Source organism: Ovis aries, chromosome 16 (genome assembly GCF_016772045.2).
Source record: "Ovis aries strain OAR_USU_Benz2616 breed Rambouillet chromosome 16, ARS-UI_Ramb_v3.0, whole genome shotgun sequence".
Classification (NCBI taxonomy): Eukaryota; Metazoa; Chordata; class Mammalia; order Artiodactyla; family Bovidae; genus Ovis; species Ovis aries.
Window position 1 is genome coordinate 67,899,956 of NC_056069.1, and position 14,251 is coordinate 67,914,206.

The 14,251-nt window shown below is 49.5% G+C and overlaps 1 protein-coding gene across 1 annotated transcript in view; it reads right to left on the reverse strand.

Moving 5' to 3' along the window:
* ADAMTS16 (ADAM metallopeptidase with thrombospondin type 1 motif 16) overlaps nt 1-14,251 on the reverse strand; it is a 183,599-nt gene that overhangs the window by 9,568 nt on the left and 159,780 nt on the right. Inside the window, exon 19 of the mRNA XM_042233642.1 lies at nt 6-207. Coding sequence (XP_042089576.1) covers nt 6-207 — 202 coding nt within the window. The remainder of the gene's footprint in view (nt 1-5; nt 208-14,251) is intronic.

Consider the following 14,251-nt stretch of genomic DNA (forward strand, 5'->3'; position numbering starts at 1 on the left):
CTTACCTCTGCCCAGGGCCCGGTGCTCCACGCCGGGGGGCAGCTCTGAGGCTGGCAGGCCTGTCGGCTGGAGGGGACGGGCTGTGGACACAGGCTGGCCGAGACCCGCTCCGATCTGTAGTGCGCGCGCCGCGTGCACTGGACCGCCCGGCTTTGCGTGCCCCCTCCGCACGTGCGGCTGCAGGCGCTCCAGTTCCCCACCGACCAGCTGCGGGGACAGGGGACGCGCGGTGAGGGGCGGGGCTGCGTCTCCAGCCGGAGGGGGCCGGTCCGGGGCCGGGGCATCAACCAGCATAACTTCCCACCTGCTGCTTCCGTGTGCACAGTCCTTCTCAGGCCCCCGCGCGGTCTCCCAGGCCCCGGCCCCTTCTAACTTCCTGATGAGTGTTCCTGACGCCAGGCCTCCCCTCCCCTGCCTGCCAGCTCCTCTCGAGCTTGGAAGTAACTCCCCTCAACGCAGTGCGTCTGTTCCCCGCGCCCCCCAACCTTTTCCTAAAAGGAACATTTCAAACGTATACAAAAATAAAGGCCCTCCGTATCCCTGTCCACCCAGTCTCAAAGATTATCAGTTTATGTGCCCGATCCCTATAGCATTTTGAAGCAAATTCTAGACATACTAGTATTTCAATACACATCTCTCAAAGATAAGGAGTCTTAGGTTTTTCAGCCTAATTATAATGCCATGTGACATTTGAAAATTTTAACAATCATACCTTAACATCATTAAACATTCAGTGTTCCATTCCCAATTTTGTTGTCCCTGTCAAAATTTAATGTGCTTGTTGGAGTCAGAATCCAAATAAAGCTCTTGCTTTGAACTGGTTGATGTGTCTTTTTTCAGTCTATAGGTTCTCCGAAATTTTGTTTAGGGTTTTCTTTGTTACAGAACGACAGAAAGATGGCTCACCTAACTCGTCGCTACAGCTTTCTTTCTTTCTTTCTTTTTTTTTTTTTGCTGATTACAGGACTTTACAAGCTACATCTCTGCGGTATCACTTAGAAGGCTCTCTGTCCTCTGCCCTTCTTGCAATTAAGTCATTGATCTAAAGACTGTCATGTTTGGGGTTTTGTTTTGTGTCCACAGACGCCGTGAAATAGTACCAGTTCTAGGTAGGCTGCTGCTGCTGCTAAGTCGCTTCAGTCGTGTCCGACTCTGTGTGGCCCCAAATTGCTGAACAAAACCACCAACATGCGTCCTCATACTTGGCAGCGCTGCAGGGGGACTGGGTGCGCTTGGGCTGTACTGTGAAACAGGATAGCGCCTGCTGCATCAATAAACAAGGATGCCATGCCTATCCGTGATTCCGGCCCTCCCATGTGAACTTCCCAGCTGGGCTGACTCCCTACATGAGGAACTTAAGGCTGCCGCAGTCATCAGCAGTTCCAGCCCTCCAGTGTGAGCCAGAAGGCCCTAAGGGAATTCAAGAGAGAGAAAAATGTCTCCTTAAATGTGCAGGGTGCTGGCCCCAGATAGCCAAGAGGCGTATGACAGGAATGACTTCAATGATCCCAGACTCTCGCATCTTCCCATGCATAGAAGAACACTAAATTCCTTAACTTGGTATCTGATTTTTCTTACTTAATAATCTTTGATGTTCAGACTGCCTGCCCTCCTTGTTGCAGACTGGTGTATAGCCTGACTCCTCCTCCTGCCCCCTTGGAGCAGTTTTCTCAGGGTCACTGAGATGCCTTTTCCCGAGCTTGGAATCCTTAACATTCCCGATAAATAACTCTCTACTTTCAGGTTGCGACTGGATTTTTGTAGTCGACAGAAACATGATATGTTTACTTAGCTTTGTTTGTAGAAGCTTTGACCTAGATTATGCCAAAATATTTCTCATGAACAGACTCTATTATCTTTCTATAAAATTATTTAAAAACTGTAATGAAAAGTTTTGTTTGTAAGAACTGTTCTGTACCAACTGCAGAAATGCTTCCACTTCTCAGTGTTAACAAGATTGTTGCTGTTGTTTAGTTGCTCAGTTGTGTCCAACTCTTTGCGACTCCGAGGACTGGAGCCCACCAGACTCCTCTGTCCATGGGATATTTCAGGCAAGAAATCTGAAGTGGGTTGCCATTCCCTTCTCCAGGGGATCTTCCCAACCCAGGGATCAAACCCTCATGAGCTACTGGGAAGCCTGGTCTTTACCATCATGTTAAACCATGTAAATTATGCAAACTCCTTAGGAAACCCGGGCTTTGGGCTCCTGGCTGTGTTGATTCTTCATCTGGAGGCTCTCCATTGCTTTTCTATTTTTTATGTTTCCTCCCACTCCTTATGTTGCCTCTCAACCATGCAGCCTCATAAACTCTAACTGGTCAACCCCGGGGCTGCGGAGGTGTCTTGGCTGCTCCCAGTCTTTTCACATCCCTGTGTTAAGTCCTCAGTCTCCACCATCTAAAGCTGTTCCAATGGGGTTGGTTCATGCTCTGACCTCCTCTTAGCCGCACACCATTAAGAAAGGGTCCTGTGCAAAAATTGTTCACATGGCATCTGGAGATGCCAAGTATTTGCTTTGTTTCACAGGCAGAGCTCCGGGGAAATGTCTTGACTGCAGCTCAAGAGAGTCAAAATCCACGCAAACTTCTGTGCTGGTGTCTGAGGGTCCACTGAGCAGAACGAGGCGTGTTGGGTGGCTGACGAGTAGCCATACCTGTCCTGCTGCAGTCTGGTTTTTCAAGTCCACCAGGTGAAACAGAGCTGGCGGCTGGTATGAGACATGTCAGTCAGGTGTCCCAGGCAGGGCCTGGAGCACTCGGCCACCCAAACACCACGGTGCTGCCCCAGCCAAGGGGTCACCTCGCAGGACTCACCCTGCAGCTCTCAGAGCTGCCTGGACAAGTGGTGGAAGTTCCAGCAGTTACTCAGCAGTTTGGGCAGGGTTCCCTGGGACCATCTGCTCCACAGTCAATGCCACTAATTGTCAACAGTCAGGAGCTGCTTCTCATAAAATGACTTTTGCCTTCCCATTAAAAAAATAGCAACATTTTGGTTTTGGTTATTTAATGTTTCCTCTGAAAATGCAAAAGGGTATTTGAAAATGCAAATTCTCAACAAGGGTATTTGGTTTAGTGCAGTACGTTGTCATGAAGCACTCCCCAGGCAGGCTCAGGGCTGTGACTGCCTTTCAGACTCAGAGGTCACCCTTGACGGGGACCAGGCCTGTGGCTCACGGCTGAGCCCCACCTATATGGTCAGTTCAGAGTCAGCATCAGAAACCACTAACTTCACTTTAGAACTGGGTTTCAGTGACTCTTCCGGTTGCCGTCAAAGTTTTCAGACGAAGCACCCTGCCGATCCCATTTTCAGGAGTAACTTCCGGGTCGTCGGTGGAGTGGTCTCTCATAACTCAGCAAGCACGTGGGGTAATGGCCGGGCAGAACCCGGTTCACGGGGGGAACCTAGAGAAGGCCATGCTCACCACTGGGTTTAGTTCCAGGGACAGGACAAAGGACAGCATGTGAACACAGCCCCAGTTACAAGGTGCCCCCACGTCGGTCAGGACCTTCACAGCTGGTGTCCGTCACGGCCTTCAGGAAGGATGCGCTCAGTCACACTGCCCGCTTTGACTTTGCGACACGATCTTTAAAATCCTCTGTGACTACAAACACGGACATTCACATGCCCCATGCTCAGTGGCCTGGACTGGGACAGTTGCCATTGCGGCCCAGAGGTCACTGTGTGGGTTTTGAAGACAGAAGGATCTTGTCTTCATAGGAAACTACAGCCATGTCACATGTGCAGGCGATTTGAGGTTTACCACGCTTTTCGTCTACATGAAATTGTCGACTTAAAAAACATTCACAACCTAAAAAGCTGAGAGTTATGTTTTATTTGGTGGGAATTTTTAGGGCTGAAGCCCAGGAGGCAGAATCTCAAGGAACTCTGCGAGAACTCTCCAAGGAGCTGAGGGAAGGAGTCAGGATACGTAGAAGTTTTGCAACAAAGGGCAGGTAGTATGAACATCAAAAGAATATTGTTGAAGAAAACCAGTGAAGGAATTTAGCGCTTTTCTGTATATGGGAAGGCGCAAGAGTCTGGGCGCATTAAATTGCTCCTTTCATATGCTGTTGGGGCCAGTAACCTGTGTTTTCACATCCTGAGCTCCCTGGGGACTCACTGTGGGGAGTAGCCGCCGTCAGATCACAGGGATTCTTCTCCTTCCTGAGCGCCCGTAGGACTCACCAGCTCACACTGGAGGGCTGCCATCGCCGGTGACTACGACACCCTTGTTTACTGATATGGTGGGAAATACTCCACTGCTTTCAAGGTGACAATGCACACCCCACAATAAACAGATGCCAGTTTGGAAAACCTGCCTTAGCCACAGGAAGAGAGCGTCTGCGAACACGTTAAATAAAGAGAGCAGACAGTCTGGGAGCTGAAAGCTCGGTAGCTGAGATCACAGGACTCAGGGTGAGGAAGGGGGAGAGAAGCTGATTCCTGAGTCCATCCGGCATCTGGCCACGCATGGGCTGTTCACTGGCCGGGCCCATCTGCTGAGTCGGGAATTACTGGTCTCTGTCAGGGGATGTTTCAACTGTATCAGAGGGTGCCAGCTACGCTCCAGGCCAGTTCCGAGGCAGAAGTCCAGTGCTGAAAGGGCCAATGGCCTCGGTAACTGACTGTGCAAGTGGGTGGTGTCAGAGGCCAGAGCTGTTGGACACACAGCTTGCACTCTGCGCTCGTGCCTCGAGGCCTGGAGCAAGTCCTCCTGAAGCGCAGCAGTAAGTACGTTAGAAGCGACAGCAACGAGCCAGACACACACGCACGTCCTCCGTCGTGTGTTGGCAGGGATGTGCTAGACCCTCCGGCTGTCTACAGGATGCATTCTTCCAGAAGCAATGCCGGGGAAAGGCCTCCACGGTCACCCCAGAACTGAAAGTCCATTACTGACGACGGGATGGCAAGGATGGGGGCCAGACTTCAGGAAACTGGGCACCTGGATCAAGAAGCCAGGCTCTGGGAAGCTGGCAGCTCAACAGTGACTTCATTTTGTTCAGTCTCAAAAGGCAAACTCCTTTGTTCGATGTGAAAGTGAAGCAGAGATTTATAATGAGTCACACACAGGACTGAATTGTTTCATCGTTAAAGGCAGCATTTCTTTGCTGACTCACATGGAGCCAAATTGCAGGACCTCAAAACCTCCCCATAAAGGAGGTTCGGTGGGTGTTAATTTTACGGACTGCGAGAAGCCAAAGATATGGAGATTTTTTATTATTCGGGGCTGATGTGCTATTTTTACTAAACTTTCCTGTCTCACTCCCCTGTCATCAAATGTTATCTTAAGAAGAATCAGTAAGATCTACAGAGCTTCATTTACATGTGGGAGGCATGGGAAATGGAATTATGAGGGACGCACAGGCCAAAGAAACCTACCTCGCTGTTCCAGACAGCCTTGATAATTCCCTGTTTCAGCACAAACCCTTCATCTGGAGGTTTTTTCTCTGCAGACTGTGGAGGGTGTGTGTATCCCATTAACTCAAATGAAAAACCCCGGCTCATAAAAGGTGAGAGGGAAATGCTTAGATTCCGAGTGACAGTGAAGGGCTGTTCTTTGCAGGGCTGCCCCCCTTTAGCCAGTTTCCATGGGAAACTGGAAGAAAGAGGCTGGGTCTTAGCACTGGGAAGGGCTTCAGAGATGGTCTGCTTTTCCAGTTGCATCTTATGGAGGGGAAGTGGCACCTCAAGAAGCAAAGGGTCACGGAGGGAGTGGATAATGCAAACAGGATGGAGCTCAGGACTCCCCCAGCGCTGCCCTCTGACTCATCCTTGCTCTGCTGGGAAGAGTGAGCATCTTCCCATCATGAGATGTCTACATGGGGAAGGCAGCCACCTCCCGCTCCTTTTCACCCCATTCAGCACCCAACCATCGAGCCAGCTCTGTGTCACAAACACCTCTGCTATGGAGTAAAAATGAAAAACTGGGGTGGCAACTACACACAGGTAGCCCAGTGAGCAACCTATACCCAATTGCAACTGAAACTGAGTAATGACTTGGTCGGCAGTAACTCCCTCCAATTTCACAGGGTTTGCACCCCAATTCTTGTGCCCCAGGATGACCCCAGGGGCTGAGAGCACCTGTGGCTCAGCCTGGCGCTGAGACAATGTTTCCCAAACCACGGCTGCCTGGCAGGGCTTTCACACACCCACACGCACCTGGTCTCTCCTCCGTTCTGCAGGAATCACAAATCTGCGGTTGAGAGTCAGAAATCTGAATTTTTGCAAAGCCCTCCTTCCCTGGACTGGGAAGGAAGGCTCTGTAAAAGCCCTTGAGAGACCAAGAAGCAGGATGCCTGCTCATCAGGGCAGGCCACGGCTCTGGCTCCTGCGGGTGGTAACTGCCCTCGTTCCCAGTTGCATTAACATGGTCCTGATGCTATTTTTAATGATTATGAGAACTCAGAGGTGCCAATAAAACATCAGGGGCAAAGCTTGGTGAGTGGGTTCCTCTCCAGAAAGCTATCAACCCTCACTCCCCATCACAGGAAATCAGAAAAGCCCACCAGGCAACCCCATTGCCTGGCAGCTCCCATGCCCCAGCCACTCCAGCTTCAAGCATCATCCCCGGCTGTAAACACTCTTCTCTGGAGCTGGCAGCTGGCCCCAGACTCAGCGACCAAGCCTCTGGGAGGCTTGCATGTCAGGCAGGCTTGGGCTCCTTCTGGAAGAAAGACTTCTCAGAACCAAAGTGGTGGAGGAGCTGGCTTGGAACAGAGCTGCTCCTCCTGTGTGGCCCTTCCAGCCTCAAAACGAAGTGCTCAGAGAAGTGAAGGCAGACACATCCAGTGCTGACACCCTTCCGATCCCCTCAAACAACCCTGCCTGACAGCTGGGGAGACGCGGTTCCGACCCGAGGAAGGTCCCATGGAGCAAGGCCTTTGGAAATGCACGTTTCTCTTGGGCACTGTCCACTTTAAATTGTGCAACACGCAAAGTGAGGACTAAGGTCTGGGAGACAGCGCCTCAGTGGCTCTGAGAAATCGCTCCAGAGAGGTGGGGGGTTGGTGGGGGACAGGAAGGTCAGGACACATATGATTTTGGTGAAGCAGGAGTTCATGCAATTCAGCACATATCTTTCCAGAACGTTTCAGCTAATCTCATGAAGCTTTTGCTAATCACGAGAAGCAGTTGTCACCATGAAGGATTTTATTGCTTTTCTAGATACGGGGAGATACAAAAATTGGGCACATAAAACCGGTTCCTGAAAATAGCTAACAGTCTGAAGACCTTCCTCCAGTGTTGTCCTGGCACAGAGGGCCTCATCTCTGCTCTCCACCCTGAACTCCTTGCGGCTTCCCTGGTGGCTCAGATGGTAAAGCATCTGCCTGCAATGAGGGAGACCTGGGTTCTATCCCTGGGTCGAGAAGATCCCCTGGAGCAGGGAACGGCAACCCACGCCAGTATTCTTGCCTGGAGAATTCCATGGACAGAGGAGCCTGGCAGTTACAGCCCATGGGGTCGGCAAGAATGGGACAAGACCGAGTGAGTAACTCACCGAACTTCTTTCCAGGGGTGTTGAAGTTCAGTAGCTGTAGCAGTACATGATTTCATCCTTGTAGAGATACTCAACATTCAGAAAACTAAGATCATGGCATCTGGTCCCATCACTTCATGAGAAATAGATGGGGAAACAGTGGAAACAGTGAAAGGCTTTATTTTCTTGGGCTCCAAAATCGTTGCAGATGGTGACTGCAGCCATGAAATTAAAAGATGTTTACTCCTTGGAAGGAAAGTTATGACCAACCTAGATAGCATTTAAAAAGCAGAGACATTACTTTGCAAATAAAGGTCCATCTAGTCCAGGCTATGGTTTTCCAGTAGTCATGTATCGATGTGAGAGTTGGACTATAAAGAAAGCTGAGCGCTGAAGAATTGATGCTTTTGAACTGTGGTGTCGGACTGAAAGAAGATCCAACCAGTCCATCCTAAAGGAAATCAGTCCTGAATATTCAGTCCTGAATATGATGTTGAAGCTGAAACTCCAATACTTTGGCCACCTGATGTGAAGAAGTGATTCATCTGAAAAGACCCTGATGCTGGGAAAGACTGAGGGCAGGAGGAGAAGGGGACGACAGAGGATGAGACGGTTGGATGGCATCACCGACTCAATGGACGTGAGTCTGAGTGAACTCCGGGAGTTGGTGATGGACAGGGAGGCCTGGCGTGCTGTAGTCCATGGGATCACAAAGGGTCAGACATGACTGAGCAACTGAACTGAACTGAACTGAGAGATACCGTGGCAAGTGCCAATCTGTATCTGATAGGATGGAAGCTTGTGACCATAGATGTATTCATAGCTGGAGACACCATTTATGTTACAAATATTCCACCATTCCGCCCCCTCAGTAGACAGTTGGTTTTTTTACTGGGCAAGACCAATATAACTTCTGACATGAGACTCCAGCATCATCCCCCAAGAGAACGCAACAGCTGGCGCCTCCTCCATCAGCGTCTGTTCCTGGGGACGCTCGCTGTCGGTTCTGTTCTGCCCTGAACACGAGACGCCCTCTGGATGGGCGCCTCCCTCTCACTGATGCATTTCCAGCCTCGGGAGCAGCTCCCCGCTCTGCTCTGAACTGACCTGTCAGATTCTTGGACGTCTTTTCTGTCTTGGCAAAACAGCAGGGCTGCTGCCTAGCCGTGCTGAGCGCCGGGTGGGGTGAAGGGCCAGCCGTGCCCCAGGCTGTCAGCATCCTTCCCTGACACCCAGTGACGCCTGGCCGCACAGGAACCAGTGCAGCCCGCCCTCAGGGCTGCCTCTGCCAGCTGAGCTTGGAATCGGAATTATGTAATATAATGAGGCTTGGTGTCGCTGGATGAAACATGAGCTTGGAAAAGGAGAAGGCTGTTTCTGTGAACACTGAGTTGAATCTTTGGAATGACTCAGTCACTAAACGGAACTGCTCTCAGCTTAGGTGTGGCTCAGAGAAAAATAAAGTCTGGAGAAAACATGAAAGATTTAAGATGATTCTGCACCCGGGTGAATGGGACAGGTTTCAAGTTTTTTCCTTCAAGAAACTTACACAGAACATCACAGGTGTGGGCATAGTTTACGCAAATAATCAACTTAGATCTTTAATAGGCAGAGTCCTACCCAAATAAGCTTTGGTTATAACTGAAGCAGTTAGCAAATGGATGAACATTTCTGTATTTTAAGTGAAAAGACAGGTTCAAGGCATATGTGTATCTATGTATTTTTAAAGGAGTTTCCCTTAATTTATCATTGTCATCAGTGGACCAAATGAGGGTCACTCTCATCCTCTGTCTGATGAGAGCCCTGACTCCCTGCCCTGTAAGCATCTCACCTGTAGAGACCTCTGCGTCTCCATCACATGGCACTCCCACCTGGTGTGTGATGGGAACTCAGAGCCAGCATTCCCCACTGCCCCACTGTGCCCCCTCTGCCCTGCGTGCCCATTCCAGGGGGTGGAACCCCTCCTGGTTTCTGTCCTCTAGCTCTTCCCATGTCTCCCCCAGTCACAGATTCTATTTCCCGATTCCCCAGCAAAGCCGCCCCTTCCTGAGTGTGCGTGTGTGTGTGCTAAGTTGCTTCGGTCATGTCCAACTCTTTGTGACACCATGGACTGTAGTCAGCCAGGCTCCTCTGTCCATGGGATTCTCCAGGCAAGAATACTGGCATGGGTGGCCATGTCCTCCCTCCAGGGAATCTTCCCGACCCGGGGATCACACCCACATCTCTCACATCTCCTGAACTGGCAGGTGGGTTCTTCACCATTAACACCACATGGGAAGCCCCTCTGACCAAATCTAGGTGGATGGTGGTTCATTTCATGTGTCAACTTGACTGGGTCATGGTACCCAGATATTTGCTCAAATATTAGTCCAGGTGTTTCTGAGGAGGGTTTATTTTTTTTTTTTCTTGAAGATGAGGTTAGCATTGAACTCAGGAGGTTCTAAGTGAAGTAGATCGTCCCCCATAACGTGGGTGGGCCTCACTCAATCAGCTGACGTCCTTAATAGAAAAATACTGAGGTTCCCTAGAAGAAAATATTCTACCAGCAGACAACCTTTGAACTTGAACCATGGCACTGACCCTTCCCTGGGTCTCCAGAGTTTGGACCTGCCAGCCTCCACAATTACATGGGTCGATTTCTTAAAATCTCTCCACACACACACACACACACACACACATACACACACACACACACACACAGAGGCACACTGGGCTCCTTGCCTTCCTCCTCAGATACTTATGATTTGGTAAAGTACTAGGTGCAGAGTACTAGGTGCGGAGTACCAGGTGCAGAGCACTAGGTGCAGAGTACTAAGCCTCATCCTAGTGCAGGGTAACGCCTCCACTCTGTCCTCCACCTTCCCTCTCCTCCTCCTCCTCAGCCCTCACCTGGCGGGTGAGGTCATTCACATGCAGTCCAGCTGGCTCTATAAATACAGCCTGTCTGTCTATCTACTCAACAAACAAGCAAAGAAGGAGAGCCATGTTTCCTTACTGCATCAGTTGTATTTCATATGTACTTTTTGACAGTCAGTGAAGAGCTGATAAGGACATAACTAGTAAATATAAATCTTTAAAAAGTGAAAAAATCCCACAAACATGTGCCCATTTGTTGCATTACTTCTAAGTGACTTTCTAATTATGGGTGAAGATCATGTGCTCTAGAGAGCATGCTGCTGAAAGCATGTAATTCTCCACTCAGAAAAGAATTATTGAGAAACTTTAGAACTAAGCTCTAAAAATGGTGCTGGGGGAAGAATGTGGGAATATGGAAAACAATGGTGACTTAACATATTTATTTACATCTGCAGAAAGGAAACATGGAAACTATCTCAACTACACCCAGCTGAATTAGAGGTACAGGGAAGGCCCTGGGCAGATTTTCCCATCTGTCCAGGTGTTTCTCACCTGAGCACAGAGCAGACACAGATGGTCGTTGGTGAAGGAACATGGTCTACACTGTGAAGGGTTAGATCCACCTCGAAACCAGTGCAACATCGTAAAGCAATTATCTGCCAAAAAAGTTAAAAAGACCCTGGAAAGGAACCTGATGTTAGGAAAGAATTAAGGTAAATGGAGAAGAAAGGAGATCAGTCCAGAATATCCATTGGAAGGACTCATGCTGAAGCTGAAACTCCAATACTTTGGCCACCTGATGTGAAGAACTGACTCATTTCAAAATATTCTGATGCTGGGAAAGAATGAAGGTGGGAGGAGAAGGGGCTGACAGAGGATGAGATGGTTGGATGGCATCACCGGCTCAATGGACATGAATTTGAGTAAGCCCTGGGAGTTGGTGATGGACAAGGAGGCCTGGCGTGCTGCAGTCCATGGGGTCGCAGGGTCAGACATGACTTAGGGACCAAACAACAACAACAACAGAGAAAAAAGAAATAAAAAAGTCTGTCTTTCAAAAAGAAAAGGGAATGAGATACTTGAGAACCCCTAAGAGATGCTGCAAAAGCTTTTTGAGTTGTGGGAATAAGAAGACTCTTGCAGTTTCTTGACCTGCTTTCAGGCAACAGCTTATTAAGGAACATTCCCGAAGGACAAAGGCTCCTTCTCCCATCATGTCCAGAGAAAATGGCATTACTATCCACAACACTTACACATTTTAATAGGTGAGGAAATGATACGATTTATGGACAATCCAGTTGTATGAATAAGAGCTTACATGTTATGTAGATTTGTGGATTCCACATGGGATTTCCTTGTTGATTTAGAGAAACTTTCCTATTCTGAAGATATGACATTTCCCTAATTGAGAAAGGATGAGGGAATATTTACCCAAATCGCTGAGTGGCCTGTGTGTAAATACAGCCTTTAATTCACTCTAAGAGACACTCACAAGCTCACGACAGAAGGCTGAACCTGTAAGGGTTCAGATTCTCTCAACTACTTGGATTATGCTTGGAGAAGGAAACGGCAACCTACTCCAGCATTCTTGCCTGGAGAATCCCTTGGACAGAGGAGCCTTGTGGACTACAGTCCACAGGGTGGCCAAGAGTCGGACACAATTGAAGCGACTTAGCACACACGCATGGATTATGCTGTTGCAATAACATGAAGGCTTATTTTCCCCCAAAAAAAGGCTGACAGATAGTAGAGATGACATTTTCTATTCAGACACTCTTTTATTGAAAAGAAAAAAAGCTTTCATCTAGCCCAGGAGTTGGCAAGCACCTCCCTAAAGGGCCAGAGAGTAGACAGTAGGTATTTTAGGCCAGTGGCTACACAATTGCAAGTCCTCCATCTCGCTGTGGCAGGGAGAAAGCAGCCAGAGGCAGGATGTAAGAGAACGGGCAGGGAGTGTCCCAATAAAACTTTATTTGCAGAATCAGGAGGTGGGCTGCACGTGGCCCTGGGGCCACAGTGCGCCAGCCCCAGAGTTATCTGTTCCACTTAGGAAGGTGAGGACCGAACACAGCTGCAGACACCAGGAAGCGCTGGGTATTTGTACGACAACTGGGATGGCTCTATAAGGTCAGTGTGTCAGGGTTTAGACCCGGCCTGAGTGCAACAAAGCAGATTACTGGGAGGAGGGGGTGGGCACACTGCCTCATCGTGGGGGACAGACGTCAACAACACAGTAGCGACAATAAGAACAGCCAGCCGCATACAATATGTCTTGAAGTTCCAACAAAAGAGAGTCGCAAATAAGAGAATCAAACCCAAAGCATATGGCTTCAGTACACGGGGCCAGGGGGCAGATCGTGGGCTCCTTGAAGGGACAGTCAGGCTGGGCTCTGAGAACCTGGACAGCTGAGAGCTCCTGACTGTCCTGTGGTCCTGCGAGCTGGGGGCTGGTCCTCATTCTGGCTCCTGGAGGACATGGGTGAGCTCGGGAAGGCCCCACAGTGGTGTGGGCCAGGGTTTGAGCCCTAGCCAGGGTCCAGCCTGCAGGCGAGGCACTCCCTGGCTCCCTTTCTATGCTCACATGTTGCCCACTTTGTGCCCTGTGTGCTTCCAAATGCCTGTGTGGATTAATCCACTCACACACCCATCCGTCTAACAACCCCAGGGAGGTGTCATCAGAATTCTCATTTTACAGATGAGGAAACTGAGGCCCGGAGACAGTGGAGCCTGGACGCAGCCTCTCAGGCTCTGGACAGTCAAGGTCACACAGCCAGGAAGCAGCAGGGCCAGAGGGAACAGGGGGAGAGCTGCGCTCTCAGCCGCCTTGAGTTCTGCGGCTCAGTGAGTCCAGGCCCCCTGCAAGGTGGGCCTTTTATCCCGCCTTTCCACCTTTGGGGAATCAAATGAGGGCATTATTCAGTGTGGCTTAGCTCTAAACCAGCCCAGGATAAATGCATATATCTGGGGGAGGGGCGTTAATCTTAAGCGGGTAGTGAAAATTTTTATGTGCATTGCTTTCACGTACGTGTAAGTGTGGAATTCACTATTCAAGGTAAGCGCTGTGTATTTCTACTTTATGGGTCATCACCATACACAGCACCGTTTCCAAAAGTCCATAATGGTTCAGTGTTGAATCAGCGCTACAGGTTCTCCAGCAGTCATGTACAGACGTGAGAGCTGGACCCTGAAGAAGGCTGAGCGCCGAAGAATTGCTGCTTTCGAAATGTGTTGCCAGAGAAGACTCTTGAGAGTCCACTGGACAGTAAGGAGACCACACCAGTCATCCTAGTGGGAATCAACCCTGGATATTCACTGCAGGGACTGCTGCTGAAGCTGAAATCACGTGATGAGAAGAGTCGACTCACTGGAAAAGCCCCTGATGCTGGGAAAGATTGAGGACAGGAGGAGAAGGGGGCGACAGAGGATGAGATGGCTGGATGGCATCGCTGACTCGATGGACGTGAGTGTGAGCAAGCTCTGGGAGTTGGTGATGGACAGGGAAGCCTGGCGTGCTGCAGTCCATGGGGTTGCAGAGTCAGACAAGACCGAGGGACTGAGCAACAATGATAACACAAAATACTCAGTTAGGTCCATGCTCTTTCCAAGCAGTTTTCTCCTCAGTCACTACTGCATCCAGATTTTCTGTAACATCTGAAATATCTCTTCCTGCCTCTCAGGAAAACCTGTTTAGTGATGTCCTAGGGGAAAGCCTATGCATCTAAAAGGAATTTAAACATTTCAAAGCTGGCTTAGGTTCAGTTTTCTTTCTTTTAAAATGGATGACCTTCCCAGAGGAGAAGGCTTAATTCATTTCTCAAGGTGCAAAATGTGATTTAAGCCATGGAAGATTCACTAGGAACTTCTTGGGGACTCACTTTCTTCGGATCCCTGTTTTCCTTGGAAGGAACGTCAGTTTCT